The following is a 16649-nucleotide window of genomic DNA, read 5'->3' on the forward strand; positions in this document are numbered from 1 at the left end:
TGTTCTGTACTCCCTCCTACATAACAGTTTCACTTGGCACACGCCACTGCATACTGTACTGTTTTGTATTATCATGGAAATGAATGGCATGAATGAATGAATAAGCGAAATGCTGAAGAGTACCAAAATGTCGACCGTAACTGACTAAAATGTTTTTACTCGTTTTTCTTTGTTTTTTGCATGTTGTTTGACTTTAAAACTACGATTGCTCTAAAGTCTGCCTTTAGCCACTCTCATGTGTATGCTGGTGCTTGGCGTGTATTTACAGTGTCAGAGCAAACAATAAGAATAACGTAGTTATTTTTTGATTGCTTTGTTTATTTACTTTTAAATGAATTCAGGAATTTTTATTTACCAGCCTCCTTTTCGGAAAATAACAACTAAAAAACACTAGACAGACGATCACTTCGAACCAATGCTCGCATCTTACACGGCCTAGGGAGACATCTGCACAAAAGTTCATTTCAATAGCGTTGTGTGCAGTAAGTCTTATATGTTGCCGCACGAACCGTCGAAATGCTAACCCCAACAACTCAATATCTTTTATAAATCTTGTAAACACTTTTGCTTATATATTTTGATTCGAACGTTAATTGAATCCTAATCGCGCGTTTTTATAACGAATCATATCACGATGTCCTTCTCAGGCACAAAGGTGGATCGTGAGACTAGTTACTGTTTTTGTTTACAGTTTAAATTCATTTATTTATACAAGGAGGGTTTGCGCAAACATAAAACATTCCACACAGTCCCCATATTTTTTGGAAGTACGATATAAAAAAGTTTTATGTTCAATCTTCAAATGAGCCTCAAAAGCTCAGAGCGGTCGTATTAAGGTAAGTGTTCACAATTGATTGCTTAGATCTGATGGTTTACGCCCATTGCCAATTTCAAGTGTGTTATCCTTTTATCTAAATGTTATTCAATAACAAGGGACAAGCGGAAGGATCAACATCGTAGAGATGCGTACACACAGCCGTGCGGATGGATGGGCGGACGGAAGGAGCTGATCTGTGATCATCGTCTAAAAGGTGTTATTATTCGATCATTGTCCTACCCAAAAGGCGGAAGAATACGAAAACAAATCGATTAAACCAAATAAGTTTGATCACGGGCTTCTCGGATGTAAGAAACAATAGTCGAGCGCATTACACCCACTATTATGCTTCTGTTTTCGTTAGTGCAGTCTTTCTGCTGAATAATTATAATTACTGAATAAAATTGTAATAAAAAATAATAAAAACAAAAAAAAAAACTGAACAAATATTTGCCATGTTTTAATACTTTGTCACGGAAGATTTTTTTGAAACAAAAAAAAAAAATGAATTGATCTGGTGTTTAGGATGTCCAACACTTACCCAGAACCAAGTTAGATTCCTATGACGATAGAGTGTAAATTGAACTTCACAATAGATTTGTGAAGCGTGCAAGCAAAGTATATTCATATTAGCCGAATGGAAATGTGGCTCGTATACCTGATATCTTCTTGAAGAGGGTGATTAGTGTCGCTAATGGCCTTTCGATTAGGCTGTCGTGATCGCAATTTCTCTTTTCAACTCTCCTCCACTGGGAAGTTTCAACGTTAGCTAAAACATTATGTACATAATATACGGCATTTACCAGAAAAGTGCTGCCAAATCTACACAAATGTTCTTTAGTAAGCAGCCGATTACGACGGCTGTGGCGGGATAGCCAAACGATATATACCATCAAATGCCATCAATGTCAAGCGGATGTTCGCTTTATGTTGCTTAACGTTTAATATTTTATCTTGAATGTAAATAACTAGAAATTCTGTATTTTATATACTGATGTAAAACTAATTTAGGTCTCGGATCAAGCTAAATATTATTTCCTTCTTATTGTTTCATTCACTTGCAACTCAGGGTTTCAAATTGTTTGTAAAAAATAATGCTAGCGTGTCGTTTACTCAACAAGTAACGGAAGTTGATAAATCGTTAATTTCCGGGAAATTGACATAATTTTCCGAGGTTGTTAAAACGCCTTTCGAAATCCAATAAATAGCTAAATTTTCACTTACAACATGAATAGTTGAAAATATTTCCTTTTTGTCGTAAAATATTTCATTCATCCGGTCTAAGTAAAAAATGAAGCTTCCAACTATCGCAATATTAGCCACAATTTTATATTTAAACCTAGCTAAAGGGGTAAGAACGTTTTTAACCTACAGTTTTATAGATATAGAGCAATAGTTTTGTGGCGATATTTTTGCTTTTAGGAGAAAAAATCCTATATTGTAACCAATGATAAGTGGGACAATATTGAAAGTGAAGAGGAAAGTTTAATGCTCTTCGATGTACATATGGTGAAGCGGGAACGTTTTATAAACGGAACGGTTACATTGATCGAGGATTTCGATGACGAGAAATTTGAATTTATGGTCGAAATGTTCACAAGTCCAAATAGCGATGGTAATTATCAACGAATGGCCTTTGGTGTACCCAAGATACATATGTGTGAAGGATTGAAAAAGTTTTACGCTAAATTCATTCAGCCCTCTATGGTTCTCGGAGAAAACACAAATTTTCCTTACGTCGACGAAGAGGAAGGACTATGTCCTTTACCTAAAGGCGAATACTGGATTAAGGAAATACTTTTGAATACGGAAACTTGGCCCACTCAATTTCCGCGCGGACTACTTAAGGTGGTTATAACAATATTTAAAAATGATTTAGTCGTGGGCGGCGCTATCGTAATTTTGAAAATTGAAGACAGACCCACTTAGAAGTAAATAAGTGTTCGCTTTCACTCGTGTAAGGCAAAAGAGACAAACAAAGATCTGCTTGCCTTGAGGCATTAAATTAAATATTTTTTGTTGTTGCTATGGTTTTTGTCTACACTTATTAAAAAAAAAAAAAAAAAAGTTCAATAAAAAAGCTTGGCATTTTACAAACTTACAAAGCTATTAAACACCGTTTTCAAAACTTTTGCTGCCCCTTCTCAGAGTTGATACATAATAAAAAGAAATTCCCGTTAAATAAAAAGAGAAAGTTTGAGTCCCTAACTGCGCAGGACATGAACATTGATTAACGGGCAATTTTTAGTAAATAAATACCAAACTGTCTCAAGGCACGAAGCTTAGTTTGAAATATATTGCAGTTGGTGTTGTTTTCGAATTCAGTAGAAGGACGTGAAAAAGTTCTCTCTTCGTCTAAAAAGAAAAAAAATTTCTATAAAAATTATAAGAGGAGAAAACGAAAAAGAAATCAATCTAAAAAATTTGCTTAATTGAAACAATTTTATAAAAACAAAAAAAATATCCTTTTTTCCAAAAAAAATTTCTGTACAAAAACATATCATAAAGAAGATTTTGAAGATTAATTTCGAAGAGAAAAAAAATAAAAATTTGCCCTCTATTTACATATATATATATATATATGTGTAGTGTAGTTTATTGTATTTCATTTTGGTAAGTTATTAAATATTAAACACATCGCCTCGTTTACAGTCCTCTGCCAAAATAAGGGAAACTTTCTTTTTTCTTTTCTTAGTTTTATTTGTTTTTGCTAACAACACATTTGACACCACATCACACGCAGAGTTCACTCCCTTTTAAATAACCTCAGCTGATTTTTATATACGTACATCTAGCCATCTTTCCTTTCAAAGCACGCACACATATGCGAATACTTACCCAACAGTTATTATCACTTATAGAGAGATATATTAGACAGAAACATTGTATTTGTGTTTACATTGATGTCATCTCTGATAGAATTTTAATAATAAATCTTATTAGATTTAACACATGCACACATACATGCATACGCATAAATCTAACCTCTTGAATTAAGTGCTTTTTCTAATGCTCTTACTGAAATATTTCCAGCTAAACAATAATCGTTTGCCATCTTAACGGTAAGCTTTATTCCCAATTTTCAACTTTGCATTTGCTCTAATGTGTCAGTCATATAAATAAATAAATACATAGATAAAATGCATAGATAGATAAAACTTGCATGCTCTTCGCAAAAAAAAAAAAGCAAATGAAATAAAAACCACATCATTCAATATCCTCAACACATCCATTATTTAGATAAATTCTTGTAAATGTTTGATATGAAATTCGTACAGTGAAGTCGCTTTATTATGGAATGTCTTCAGATGCTAAGCGACATAGAAAAAATAAATACATTGAAGTTCATGATATATTGCAATGTATCATGCAATAAAATTAACACTTGTCGAAACACTGTAAGGAAACATCTTTGTCAATGCTTTTGATTTCGTTCGTCACAACCTATTTCAAGACTAAGGGTAAGAGAACATGGAAGGCCTTGAGATATACCCATCCTTTTTTGCCGCATTAAATAAAAAAGTAAGTAAAAGGTATATCGTAGAGCAAGGCCCAACGCTCCATCTTCGCTTAATACAACTTCCCATTTACAAGACGTGAATTGATGGACATGGTCCAAATTTAGCAGAACTAATCTTGTTGCCAAAACAACTATTTTCGTTGTTTAATATTAAAGAGTGCACTTTGTTACCATGTAAAACTTTACATTTTTTGAATGTCCTTATACGGGTTGAGGTTCGAAAAATAGACCTGCGTGATTCAAATTTAGAGCAGGCCGAATTATATATATATATATATAAAATTACTATTAAATACAATTTCTGACATTTATGTATAGTAAATTCCATCAAACTCTCGGAAAAATTATAAGCTTAAGCGAAAGAATCAGGCGGACAGAAAATTATTCTGAACCGATTAAGTAACACAAAAGATAAATATATCTTAAGCCCTTTTGGGGGGATTTTTGTGTTCAACCAAAAATCGAAATTTCCACACATTTTAACGAAATTCGATATAATCACCAACCAATGGACCAATACCATTCAAATCTATCAAAAACGGGATTATTTCGGGCAATTTCTACGAACAAAAGATCGATTGTGACAATTTTGTTTAGTTAAGAGAAAATACTAATTTTGAATATTACAACGAAAGTATTTGTTCGTACTAAATAAACGCGTAATGCTTGGCTGGAATGGAACCATTGTGTTTTGAACTCTCTCCTATAGAAAGTTTCTTCCAAAAAATGATCTTTTACATGAAATCATAGCTTTAGTAAATCGATTATTGGACAGACGGACATCGTTACAGAAAATGAATATATAAAATTATGGGGTCTCTGAGGCTTCCCTCTGAGTGCTTTGACAAAATGAGTTCATCTACTATTGCTCAGCTATGGCTTTACAAATTAAGAATGCAATTAACAATCGCCTTAAGCGAATATTTTCTAAAACTTGTTGCGTGCTTTTACCAGATAACAGTAAATTTAATTTATTTCTGCCTTCCGGATAAAAACAAAAAATAAGAAACATTATTGAAAAAAATTTTGAACGAATATTTATTGACTTTTAAAGACTATTCAGCCTATGTAAGATCTGCTATCTGTCATCTGTGATCTGTTATCTATTATCAACAGATTTCACTGTATTTTCAATCCTCATGTTATGTTTTTGTTCAATTACATACTCGCAAAAACAAAAGACTTCGAAAACAAAGGAAATGCTTAAGTATCTTATTTATTTGTTTACGTATATACGAATCTCTTATTGTACATCTATCCGATACGCATACGTTAACACGCTCATATACACAGCATATATACATATTCTTTACAAAACAAAAAAAAAAAAAGTGAAAAATACTATCGCTCTGTATTCTGAGCGCAATAAAACAAAAAAAAAAAAAACTTCTATCTATTTTCTTCATCATGTGTACTCTTGTTTTTCTTTCTCTGTATTTCGTGTTTTCTTTTCTTTTTCTGTTTTTAGTGTAGTTGTGCAATAGTAAAGAAAAAACAAAATATAAAACAAAAAGAAAAAAAAGCAAAACAAAGGCCCAAACTATTATAAAGTTTGCAACAATAGAACAGAAGCAAGATTGTATATTATACGCATACGTGAGCGCGCACACACGCACACTGACACACGCATATACACACAAAATAATAAAAGACATTAAGTGAAACTTAAGACAACTCGGTATTGTGTGCGTAATCATCATCACTACTTTATCTTGTTTCCTTTCATTCTCTGCTAACAAACAGCTCTGCTCTTTTTCTCTTTCACTCTCTTTCTCTCTTGCACTCTCTCTCTCTCTCTCTCTCTCTCTCTCTCTCTCTCACTTTCTTTCTCTTTCTCTCTTAGAAGCGTACACAATCAAGTTATTATCTTTTTCTATCTATCTTGTCGCGTGTATAAGTGTGCGTGTGTATTTGTGCGAAGCAAAAACCTTTCAAGTCACAACGAAGCAACATCATAAAATGGCTCCATTTAAATTAAAATTCCGTATGGGGAGCTCACGCAGTACATCACAAGAACATGAACCGGATCCTCAGGTAAACGAAGCATTATTAACACAGCATACAGCCGGTGGCATAGGTGCAAGCACGTCAACCATCGATTCGGTCGATTGTAATAGTTTGGGTAACACCAGTGAACGTAAATTATTGTTGCCCAATAAAAGCAACAATTTACGCATGGGTAAGAAAATAAGTTTTCAAAATGCCATAAATAAATTATAATCTGAAATCAATTTATTTAAAAAAAAAAAAAAACAACAACAACAATTTTAAATAAATATGTATATATGTACATATGTATACATATATATTTCTTCTCTCAAAAGGCTGACTGACTATTAGCATTAATACCACAATGCACATACGTACACATGAGCACGTGGCAATATTTACGATAAAATTTAATATTTATTAGTAAATATCGAAAAGTAAATATGAAACGAGCAATCATCGTAGCCAATGAAAATCTATCAATAAGAAATAATTTAAGCCAAGACTTAGCTTAGTTTAAGCAAATTTTTCTTTAAATACAAACGAAGCTAATAATTAGCGCAGAAACTAATAGGAGTTTCTGTTCAATGTGTGATTGTTACAAGAGAGATCGAAAATCAGTTTACTCGATCTATCGACCGTAAATCGCCTCGTATAGATGGTAACGCTTTGCTAGTATTTGCGCAGAGCCAATCCTACTTTCCGGTATCACGGCTTAGTTACATGTAATTTTATGGTAATATTGGCCGAACCGGTACTCTGGCTGACCTTCAATCTGGTAGTTTTTGCTAAGGGAAAATTTTAAGTCGAAGCTAAAGTTCTACAAGACTGAGGTCAAACTTTAGAAAAAAAGAGACAAATTATTAGATTTTTTATAATTGCAAGCGAGTAAAACTCAACTTGGCAAAGGGTGTGATATAAAATTTGAAACAAAATTCGATTTTTTTAAAGGTTGTAGTGTTGCTCCAGGCAAACGGTAACGTAGGCTATGTGGTCGTGCAAACATGACTAAGTCGACTTCTCTCTGTGTCTTGGTCGGATACCTACGCAATCTCCAACCGGTTGATTCTTCTCAACAGACCGGAGTCCTATTTATTTAGAACACAGAACAACATACACATATTCATGGCCAAAAGATGCTAATTGCAGGAAAGCTCTTGAACAAATCTTCGCATCATCCTGTTTAGGACTCTGTTTTGCCGCGACGGTATTTAGGTTCAAATTGGTTAGCAACATCGAAAGTATCATAGATTTAGCCAATCTAGTTGAGCAACCGCCACCAAACTTATAACAAACGCGTTACCTTATACATGGCTGCTAGTTTTTCATGAATTTCAGTTATAGGCACTGCGGAACAGTTCGCAGATTATTTGCTTGCGACATAGAATTTGATAGATTTGGAATAAGCTTTCTTGTACGTATAATGGCCGTGGTACCAGACGCAGTTACGTTTTCTTAAAACAATTGCAAAGCATCCAATGTTGTGTTTGCGTTCTCAGCTGGTTCTTAAAAGTAGAAACAATTTCATGGAAAAGATAGACGGATGCCTACAGAGAGAAACTACAAGTGAGAAGGGGCCTATAGAACTTCAAGTTCGCAATACCCCACCTTATCTGAAGGGACCTAATATTTGTTTTTGTGTTTGCATTCTCAGCCGCACTTTAAATATCAGTTTTGAAGGATTACTTTTCGAGTACTTTTGTACAATGACCGAAGTTGAAAAGTTGACCCATTGCTTACTTTGAAGCGCAAAAAACCGTGATGCGCACTAGTAAAAAGCATTTCGTTCCATAGGAATTACTTAGATATAGTACGTTACACATTCTTCCACATCAACCAAGCCGTTGCTGAGGGATACTATTAAAAACAACTAATGAAAGCGAAAACGACCGCAAGAGGCCTTTCTAATCTAAGGCGACCGCCGGTCTCAGATTATAAACTTTGTCCAGAAAACTTTACCATCACTGAATTGGAGTTTAGTACCATCTCCCATATCTGCTGGACCCTCTTTCTAACTAACATCTGTTTCAATTGATTATGACCCAGTCTGTCTGAAAATGATCTGTGCCATTCTTAAAACTGCGTAGCTATCAACCTCAGAGAAGGAAAGAAAGTCATTCTTTCGACAAGGAATGCATATTATATCAGGAAGATGGAGAAAAACCTGTAGTGTTAACAAAGGGCAATGTTCCGGGCAAAAAATTCCGTTATACGGTCATACACCCGGTATTCGAATTGAATTTCAATTAATTTTTAAAAAGGACTAACCTAAGTTCTACAAAATTTTCAATCTTCCTTAACTACACATATACTTCATAATTAAAGGTTTAACGTTGGTCGCGTAAAAGGGAATAAAACCGCACAAATAAAGGTTATCTCAACTATGATTGTTGTTGTGGTACGAGAAGACTTGAGATAGATCGCTTTATTAAAGCGATCAATTCAGAATATGATTCTGAGCTTGTCCGTCTGTCCACCTTGTTATCGTGTGCTCAACCTAAAGGTCGCAATTTTTGAGTTATGTCGAGAAAATTTGATACTCCGATCTGTTTTGGTCCAAGCATGAACGCTATTAAAAATGATTTGGATCGGACTACGCTTTCGACCACTTCCGATGTAATACTTCACTTAGCAAAGTCAAAGCATGAATAGCTGTAAGATGTTTAATGGCAGATCGTGTTCCACTATAGTGTTTTCGTATCTTAATTGTCTATAAATACGCTCCGCGCCTTCTTGTCTTTTCCAAATACTCGAGGAATGGGGACGACCGGTATTAATTAATAAGCATTTAAAAAAAAATATTAAAATATTTATAAAATGTTGTCTTTAAGCTATCTAAACTGTATATATGTATGTGTACAAAGTGTGTAAATGTAAAATAATTTTTTCTAAATTCCTTTCACATATGTCCTTCCTAAACAAAAAGCACTTCGGTTATGTGTCTGTTCTTTTTTTTTTTTCTTTCCTATAATGAAATTTATTCTATACACGACTACGGACAGATCTTTTATTATAAAAATTCATTTATGTTTTCTATATTTAAAGGTTACTTAAATCAAAATCAAGCAACAAGTGAAACAAATTTACCACCACAGCAACAAAAACAACAAGAACCACCACCTAGCCCACCACCGACCTATGAATTTGTTTTAGAAGAGGTAAGTAACACGACGAACGAAAATCTTTAAAAAGACAACATTTGCGATTGATTTTGCATTCTCGTTTTAGCAACGATACTTAACCACTAATGATGACGATACTTGCCAAAACAGTCAAACAACATTGCTTGAGCAATTCAATCTAAACGAAATACCATGTAATGATCCAAATTGTCAGGAGAATTACGGTTTACAAGGAGGAAATAGCAACGAATCGCAGCCACAAATCGATAGAGAAAACGAAGGTCAATTATATATAATACCGAAGGATAACGAGCAACGTGAACGTAAATTGGAAGCAGGAATAAATTGTAATTTAGCATTGAATCCACTTAGCGATCTTGAAGATCGCAAAGAATCAATTGATTCACAAGAATTTCTATTATCAGCCAATAATATGACAGATAACACAGTCGTCACGGATCAAGGGGAATATATAGAGAATTGTACGGACATGGATTGCCCTGAATATTTGGAAGCAACAGCTGCTGCGGCTGCTGCCGCTGAAGCGGCCAACAATTATTCACGCTGTCATAGTCGCAATGAAGGCGGCAGCGGCGGTGGTGGCGGCAATAATCATCTACAACGAGGTGGAGAATTTCCTGACCCACTTATGAATTACAATGGCTATTGTAATGATGGTAAGTAAATTAGCACTTGGTAACGGAAAAAAAGAAGAAATTTCCTTTATTACAATGTTGGGATGATTCACAGTTTCCCACCATTGCGATGATGAAAATTCTCTTAATGAGCAGCAACATCATGCTTGGGATCCCAATCAAGCCAGCTGTTCAATAACACATCACCACAACTCACACATGGATGATGAACATCATCATCATCATCGTCATCATCATCAGCAACAACAACAACATCATCATCATCAACAACAGCAACAGCAACATTCATCAGCCGCGTATCACACCCAACAACCAGAACGTTCATTAACACCGGAAATTACCAGCAACAAATCCTCAAAAGAGATCTACAAAGATTTAGCCAAACAATGGGGCATCACGTGTAAAATGTCAGACGGATGTCGTTGCATGGAATGTCAAAGTCATTACTTCGATTGTGAATTTGAAGAAGTGAGAAATGAGCTAAACGAGAAACCGAGAGATAAAAAAGATTTAAATTTTTTTTTGAATTTTTTCATTTTTCCACTTTTCACTTGCAGAACGAACATCAGAAAACAGACGGCGGCCTCGGAGCGGGTACGCCGATGTTTATTAGCGAAGTAATGCACGGTTCCGCCTGTAATATTTTGTAAGCGAAGCGCAACACGGAAACGCGAGATGAAACAAAAAACACAAAAAAAAACAAAAAAATGAAGGAATCATCAATAGCTTAGAAAGCAAACCGTCAGCAAGAAAAGAATAAAAAAACGAAAATATTTGATTAAATTGTACAATATGATATATACATATATATATATATAAATATATATGTATATATATAAGTAAATATATAGCTATGTGTGTATAAATAAATATGCACATGTACGAAATAAAAGCAAGAGCAACACATAGAAAATATTTAAATAAAACAAAAATTGCACAAAGAAAGAAATTCCGTGGTATGCTTTGAAAAACCTTAGATGGAAAACATCTTCGCGATTATTGGACTAAAAGCAACACAAGAGGTGTTGGACTGAAAAATTCGGTTACGAATTTTCGTTAAAATTTGTGTCTTGAATATTGCGGCTTAAGAAGCTTCGTAAAACATTAAAATCGTTCATTATAAATATTATGGCTCGTGATATGGAATAATGATCATGATATCTGGCGTTGGCTGCCAGCTGTGTTAAATATGATAAAGGAATTTACGCGTAAATAGCCGTAACACCTCATGTGGAGGACATACGCGTCTAAAAACATTCTTATAGCTTAGGCATCTGAAAACGGTAATCAGTTGTAATAAAATACTTTTTTTATAAAGAAAATGTCGACATTTGTGTCAAATAAACAACAATCGCTGATGGGAAGGATAAAAGATCGTGCCCTAACCCAAGATGAAAAACGGATCTTTTCTGAGAATCCCAGACGTAAAAATTCATGGGTAAATCCAATCATACCATCCAGTCGATATTCTCTGTTTGGTGGGACCAGAAGAGTGTGGTCTGCTATAAGCTGTTAACGTCTGGTGCGAAATTTATGATATTACTAAGCGCGATCATATTTTTACATGGTGCCCGCCCACTCAGCCATGCAGCAAAACGGATTAGCTATAGGTTGGAAATTCCCTACCGGGAAGAACTAAACCCCTGCGGCTTATTTGCCAAATTTAAGTCGCTCCGATTAGCACGTACTTGGATCGATGGACAGGCACTCGCTGGCAAAAGCTTCGTATTTCAGGAAAATGTACGTATATGGTTCGATAACTGGTTTGCTTCAAAAAAGCAGGAGGGAGAAACATACAGTTAACCACGGGCAATACTTCGAGTGAAATATTTTTTATCATCTTTATACAATAAACGGGTAAAATTCCTATTTCCGATGTACATACATGATAGTTTAAACTTAGCTTTTGATACACGTTCTAATATGACATACGCACAGAACAATCTTTTGTCTATTTACCCTGTCAATTCACATTTTACTATTTCCGAGAGTGACAGGCAAAATAATAAATTTTCTCTAACGACGGACATAACGGAATTCTCATTAACGAACCAGGAAATAGTAATAGGACTTTTCTTACGCCTGCTTTTCCGTTCTGATTGGCAACAGATGATCGCACTCGCAGATTCAGTGAAACCCCGTTCACATGCCCATGCCTGATACTTAATGTTCCCTTTCGCTAACAGTGTAATCTTTGCGATAAGTTAAACTAAAAAAATATAATTTGTAAGAACTTTCTAACAACATTTCGGAGATATTCGTAAAATTTTTTTCGGATACCTATCACTACGTGTTATAAGAGGAATTTAGATGAACACTGTTTAACTTATATGGAGAAGGATTAAATCATTTATCATTCATTTGTGTACAATAGTAAGTACAATAGTAAGTAGTAACGAGTACTTTTGAAATCAACTGAGGCTAGCTAACTGTATTGTCGTGCGATACGTGCTCTTCGTCCACATCCACTGAAGTGCGGTCACCACCACTCTATTTCTTTCTCTCCTCTTGATCGAGACCGTCACCATATTGCACGAATAGAGGCGATCTACTGAGTGATTGCCCGAATAATAAAAATATCAAAACTTGAAGTATCAGAAGAACGGCTGACCCAATGTCTTAACCAATTTATTCTAAACCTATTTTTCATACACACACACACAGAAGTTTTCTCATCTCGCTTGTAATATCTAAAAATGAGTATCAAAGATACAATGAAAAATATTTGAGTGGTTTTGATCAGCGTAAGAAAGTGGGCCGAACTGATCGATTGTTGCCTGTTGTTCAAAACATTTACGCCCACATGGGGAAACCCTCGATATTATGTACACTTAATTGATGACAACAGAGCAACTTTCAATGATCGTATGATTTGTACATCCCTTGAAGGGATGTTGTCTATATGGACAAAGGAATAGGCAGTAGTCGAAAGGCTGAGAAGCCTTTCACCTTACGCTATAGCTTTCACTATATCTGGGGCGCACGTCAACTTGGCTGTTGTGTCGACTTCACAGTCATGTTTCCTATTCACAATTCTATACGACAGTGCGACAAGCAGCAATACTTATAGTCCAACTTATAGTCTCGCGCGAGATGCTGATCTAAGACTTAGTGCATCTTTTTATAAACCCTGGCTAAAATAGGTTTATAAAAGTCGATTTGGTGGACAATTTGACACGCCCACTTTTGACAATATGATAGGTATCAAAAATAAGCCATCAGTTGAACATAACTTCCTTAGTTGTTAAGTATTAATTTAATAAAGTCAACCTAATTTGAATTCTGGAAACAATTAAAAGGCATTTAATTATCATTACTTACCGTTACCCATTAAAACCATTTTTTTAAAAGTATGTCAACACGATTTGTGGCCGGCCCTTACATATGGTATTTAAGGTGCGTACATTGTGTGATACTCGTCTGTATATGTTTTTTTAGCCACAACCAAAGGAAGGGGGTACATGAACATGGTTTCATGAACATGGTCTTTCTAAAAGTCGATTTATTGTGTCTTCATATATTTTCTTCGCTTTCGTTCCTTTAATTTTTTTTTTTTTGTTGACGCTTAGTTAACCTCGAAGGCGTTACAGAGCAAGCGAGACAGAACCACCTTAATCACTTTGAGAGACTGTTTCGAAGCGTCAAACTGCTATTGCTAAAAATGCTTTAAATATTTATAGGCCATGTAATCACTATCATCTCGCTCTCAAACTTGTTTCAATTCATGTAGTAATTTTTCTCATTTCCCCGTTGAATTGTTGCAATTCTAATCTAAGAACATATAAGATAGATTAAGTGTTAGCTTGCTAACCCACTTTTTACGCAATCATTAAAGTTAAGACATCACTGCAGCCTTAAAAAAACTCCGCCAATACCATACCAATAACATGTCCGCGTTCGCATCTAGATCTGCACTTAAATGCAAAATAAACTAAACGAAATTTCGCTTAACCTTGTTTAAGAAAGCCATGACCCTTTTGTTCCAATTACACAGAGGAAACGCAAATGAAAATTGGAAATACTTTTTATAAAAAAATAATTGTTTACAACAATTTTCACGGTATTTACACTTAATATAAAAAACATTTAGTCAAAAATTCAATTGCGTGTGAAAGCTCACTGAGCAATATGCACCAGAAACCATTAAGCTGATAAGACAAACAGAATTGTATATCGATGCTTGAAGGCAAGTCAACTCTTTATCGAAAGAAAAGGAGCAGACAAAGAAAGATAAGAATTACTTCCACTGAGTTTTAGATACTTTTAAGTTTTTCGCTCTTTGACATGAAAAATCGAAACTTGACTTAATAAACATACGCAAAAACAAAAACATGTTATCAGCAAACTTAAGCTGAAAGTAAACCTTTTTTAAATCCGCTTAATTCCTGGATAACCAGTTTTTTTACTTTTTTTCTCAAAATGATACGTCTTCCCCACAAAATGTGGGCTACTAAGGCTTTCCCAAACATGGATTAGTAGCTGCCGACCAAAGGAATTGCAATGAAATGACTTTTAACGGCTTTTTAAGATTTTAATCAATTTAGTTAAGAAAAACAAAAACAAAAAATAAACATTTTAAACGGTGTCAAAATATACAACAACAAATTGCTCGTTAGTATATGTAATTATTTATAGTTAAAAGAAAGAAAAAAAATATGTATACAAATTAGTTTCCTTCGCTTTCGGTTTTCCACACAATAAGCTATAAATGTTTTAAAATATATGCGAGCGAAAGCCTAACCCAAGGGAAATATTATCAACGAGGTGCTTTCTACAATGACGACAATGATCAATCACGATGTATATATATATAGTGTACCTATCAAAATTACTAACACATGCATACAAACATGCACGGCATGGAGTTGACAAAAATTTCACTGTACTCCATTGATATTGATGCGCAACTTTTAACGAATTCTTGATAAACCTTTTTTATGAAGAAAAATAAGAGAACAGCACAATATCCGAAAAGTGAATAAATTTCTTTTTGTCACGACTTTCAGGAATTTTGGTAAGGAAACGTCGGTGGGTACGCATTGAACCTCTCTTTCCGATTATTGCACAGCATTTTACTTGTATTTCCGAACTAATAATAACGATAGCATTCGAAAGGTTGTAAACTTATCGAATGAAAAATTTACCATAAAATTCAAGAGCTTAAAAAACGAAAGGCCATACTCTCTCTCCCTTCCTTTATGGTTATTACTCTAAAAAAATCCGGTCTTGAATAAAATGAAACAATGCTTTCCTAAGAAAAAATATGTAATAACTAATACCAAGTATCAAGTCATATCGGTTTATTGGAAAATAAGCGGACAGACCGAGCGCCGAAATACGCTGCTTCTGCACCTCTAGTTATGGATGATGTCATGGAAAAGTTGGATCTTCAAAAATACATTGGAAGAAAAGTTAAAGAGAAAATTACAGAAAGAAATCTACAATCCCCATCATCAGCACTAGTCTTCTTTTAACCCTCAGTTAATTCCACGTTTATATCCAAGAAAAGATGAAAAAATCAAGATCCAACCATTTTTCAGAATTCGCTTTGACCATACAATGGATCTTAAAGAAGTCTTCCTCCCCAATCTGCAATTTTGGATAAATTCTCACTATAAAGCGCATTCTCCGTGACTGCGCCTTAGCTTTTCCTTGGCTAGAAGTTTTGCAATTGGAGCGAATAATCCTACGAACAATCTAAAATCAGCTACAGAACAGAATATCAAAACAAGCTATCACTTTATTAAAACTGCTAGGCTCAATATCCAATGTACTTTTATAAATTAGAGCCGATAGATAGCCTGTGTTGCTAGTGCTCAATGTCTTTTTTTCGTCTAAGAATTTATTTCATTAATATAAAATTATAATAATAATAATAACTAATATATTCTTACGATCGAAATGTAGAAAGTTCATAAGAAAATTCAAAAACTTCAAAACTATGCTACCAAACTTTCTTAACTTTCTCTTTCTTTCTCATTCTCGCTCTCTCTGTCACTTTATCTTTTCCTATCTATCTCTCCATCTATCTAACTTTCTTTTTATCTATCTCCATCTGTCTATCTACCTTTATCTCTTTCTCCCTCCCTCCCACTGTTTCTCTTCCTTTCCCATATCCAAAACGATAGCAGATTTGAAAAATTTTTAACAAAATTGGGAAAGTTTGAAACAATAGATCACTTTTTAATTAACTCCGCCTGGGTGGCCGAGTAGGCAAGAGTCTCGACTAGCAACTCAGTGGTCGTGGGTTCGATATCAATTTCCATATATTTTTTTATTTATATCTTTTTCACTTGTTTTCCTTACCTTCGATTACTTTAGTTAAAACTTAAATTTAGAGTGAGTTTAAATTTAAACTCACTCTAAATTTAAGTTTTAACTAAAGTAATCGAAGGTAAGGAAAACAAGTGAAAATGCTATAATGAACCATTGCCTACCATTAAATACCTTACATCCTACCCCCCACAGCCCCAAAGCAGTCGAAAAACTGATCCAAGCGAATACACGAAATGATTGATCGGTATGACAAAATATGTTGCTATCTC

General features: G+C 34.5%; 2 protein-coding genes across 9 annotated transcripts; both read left to right on the top strand.

Moving 5' to 3' along the window:
• The first annotated feature begins 2108 nt into the window (after nt 1-2108).
• LOC119636282 lies at nt 2109-2746 on the top strand. Its single transcript, XM_038031584.1, has 2 exons — nt 2109-2168; nt 2240-2746. The coding sequence occupies exons 1-2, from the start codon at nt 2109-2111 to the stop codon at nt 2744-2746; spliced, it is 567 nt and encodes a 188-aa protein (XP_037887512.1).
• An 850-nt stretch (nt 2747-3596) lies between these two features.
• On the top strand, nt 3597-10914 carry LOC119636735 (ell-associated factor Eaf). 8 transcript variants are annotated; one of them, XM_038032310.1, is made up of 7 exons: nt 3863-3879; nt 5806-6516; nt 9372-9484; nt 9555-9795; nt 9874-10125; nt 10199-10572; nt 10662-10914. In XM_038032310.1, exons 2-7 carry the CDS (start codon nt 6297-6299, stop codon nt 10752-10754), a joined length of 1293 nt encoding a protein of 430 aa, XP_037888238.1. In that variant the 5' UTR covers nt 3863-3879; nt 5806-6296; the 3' UTR covers nt 10755-10914. The 8 variants fall into 8 exon arrangements, with proteins under 8 accessions (XP_037888237.1, XP_037888234.1, XP_037888232.1 ...); XM_038032305.1 differs by having other exon boundaries at nt 5806-6022; nt 6181-6516; nt 9555-10125; XM_038032308.1 differs by having other exon boundaries at nt 5806-6022; nt 6236-6516; nt 9555-10125.
• Nucleotides 10915-16649: the final 5735 nt, after the last annotated feature.

This window comes from Glossina fuscipes, unplaced genomic scaffold (genome assembly GCF_014805625.2).
Source record: "Glossina fuscipes isolate IAEA_lab_2018 unplaced genomic scaffold, Yale_Gfus_2 28, whole genome shotgun sequence".
Taxonomy (NCBI): Eukaryota; Metazoa; Arthropoda; class Insecta; order Diptera; family Glossinidae; genus Glossina; species Glossina fuscipes.

What these genes read in the sequence shown, in the direction of transcription:
- LOC119636282 (XM_038031584.1), top strand. Translation starts at nt 2,109, where the DNA reads ATGAAGCTTCCAACTATCGCAATATTAGCCACAATTTTATATTTAAAC. An exon ending in ATTTAAACCTAGCTAAAGGG is followed by an intron (nt 2,169 to 2,239) that starts GTAAGAACGTTT and finishes TTTTGCTTTTAG; the next exon opens with GAGAAAAAATCCTATATTGT.
- LOC119636735 (XM_038032309.1), top strand. Translation starts at nt 6,297, where the DNA reads ATGGCTCCATTTAAATTAAAATTCCGTATGGGGAGCTCACGCAGTACA. An exon ending in AAGCAACAATTTACGCATGG is followed by an intron (nt 6,517 to 9,371) that starts GTAAGAAAATAA and finishes CTATATTTAAAG; the next exon opens with GTTACTTAAATCAAAATCAA. An exon ending in ATGAATTTGTTTTAGAAGAG is followed by an intron (nt 9,485 to 9,554) that starts GTAAGTAACACG and finishes TTCTCGTTTTAG; the next exon opens with CAACGATACTTAACCACTAA.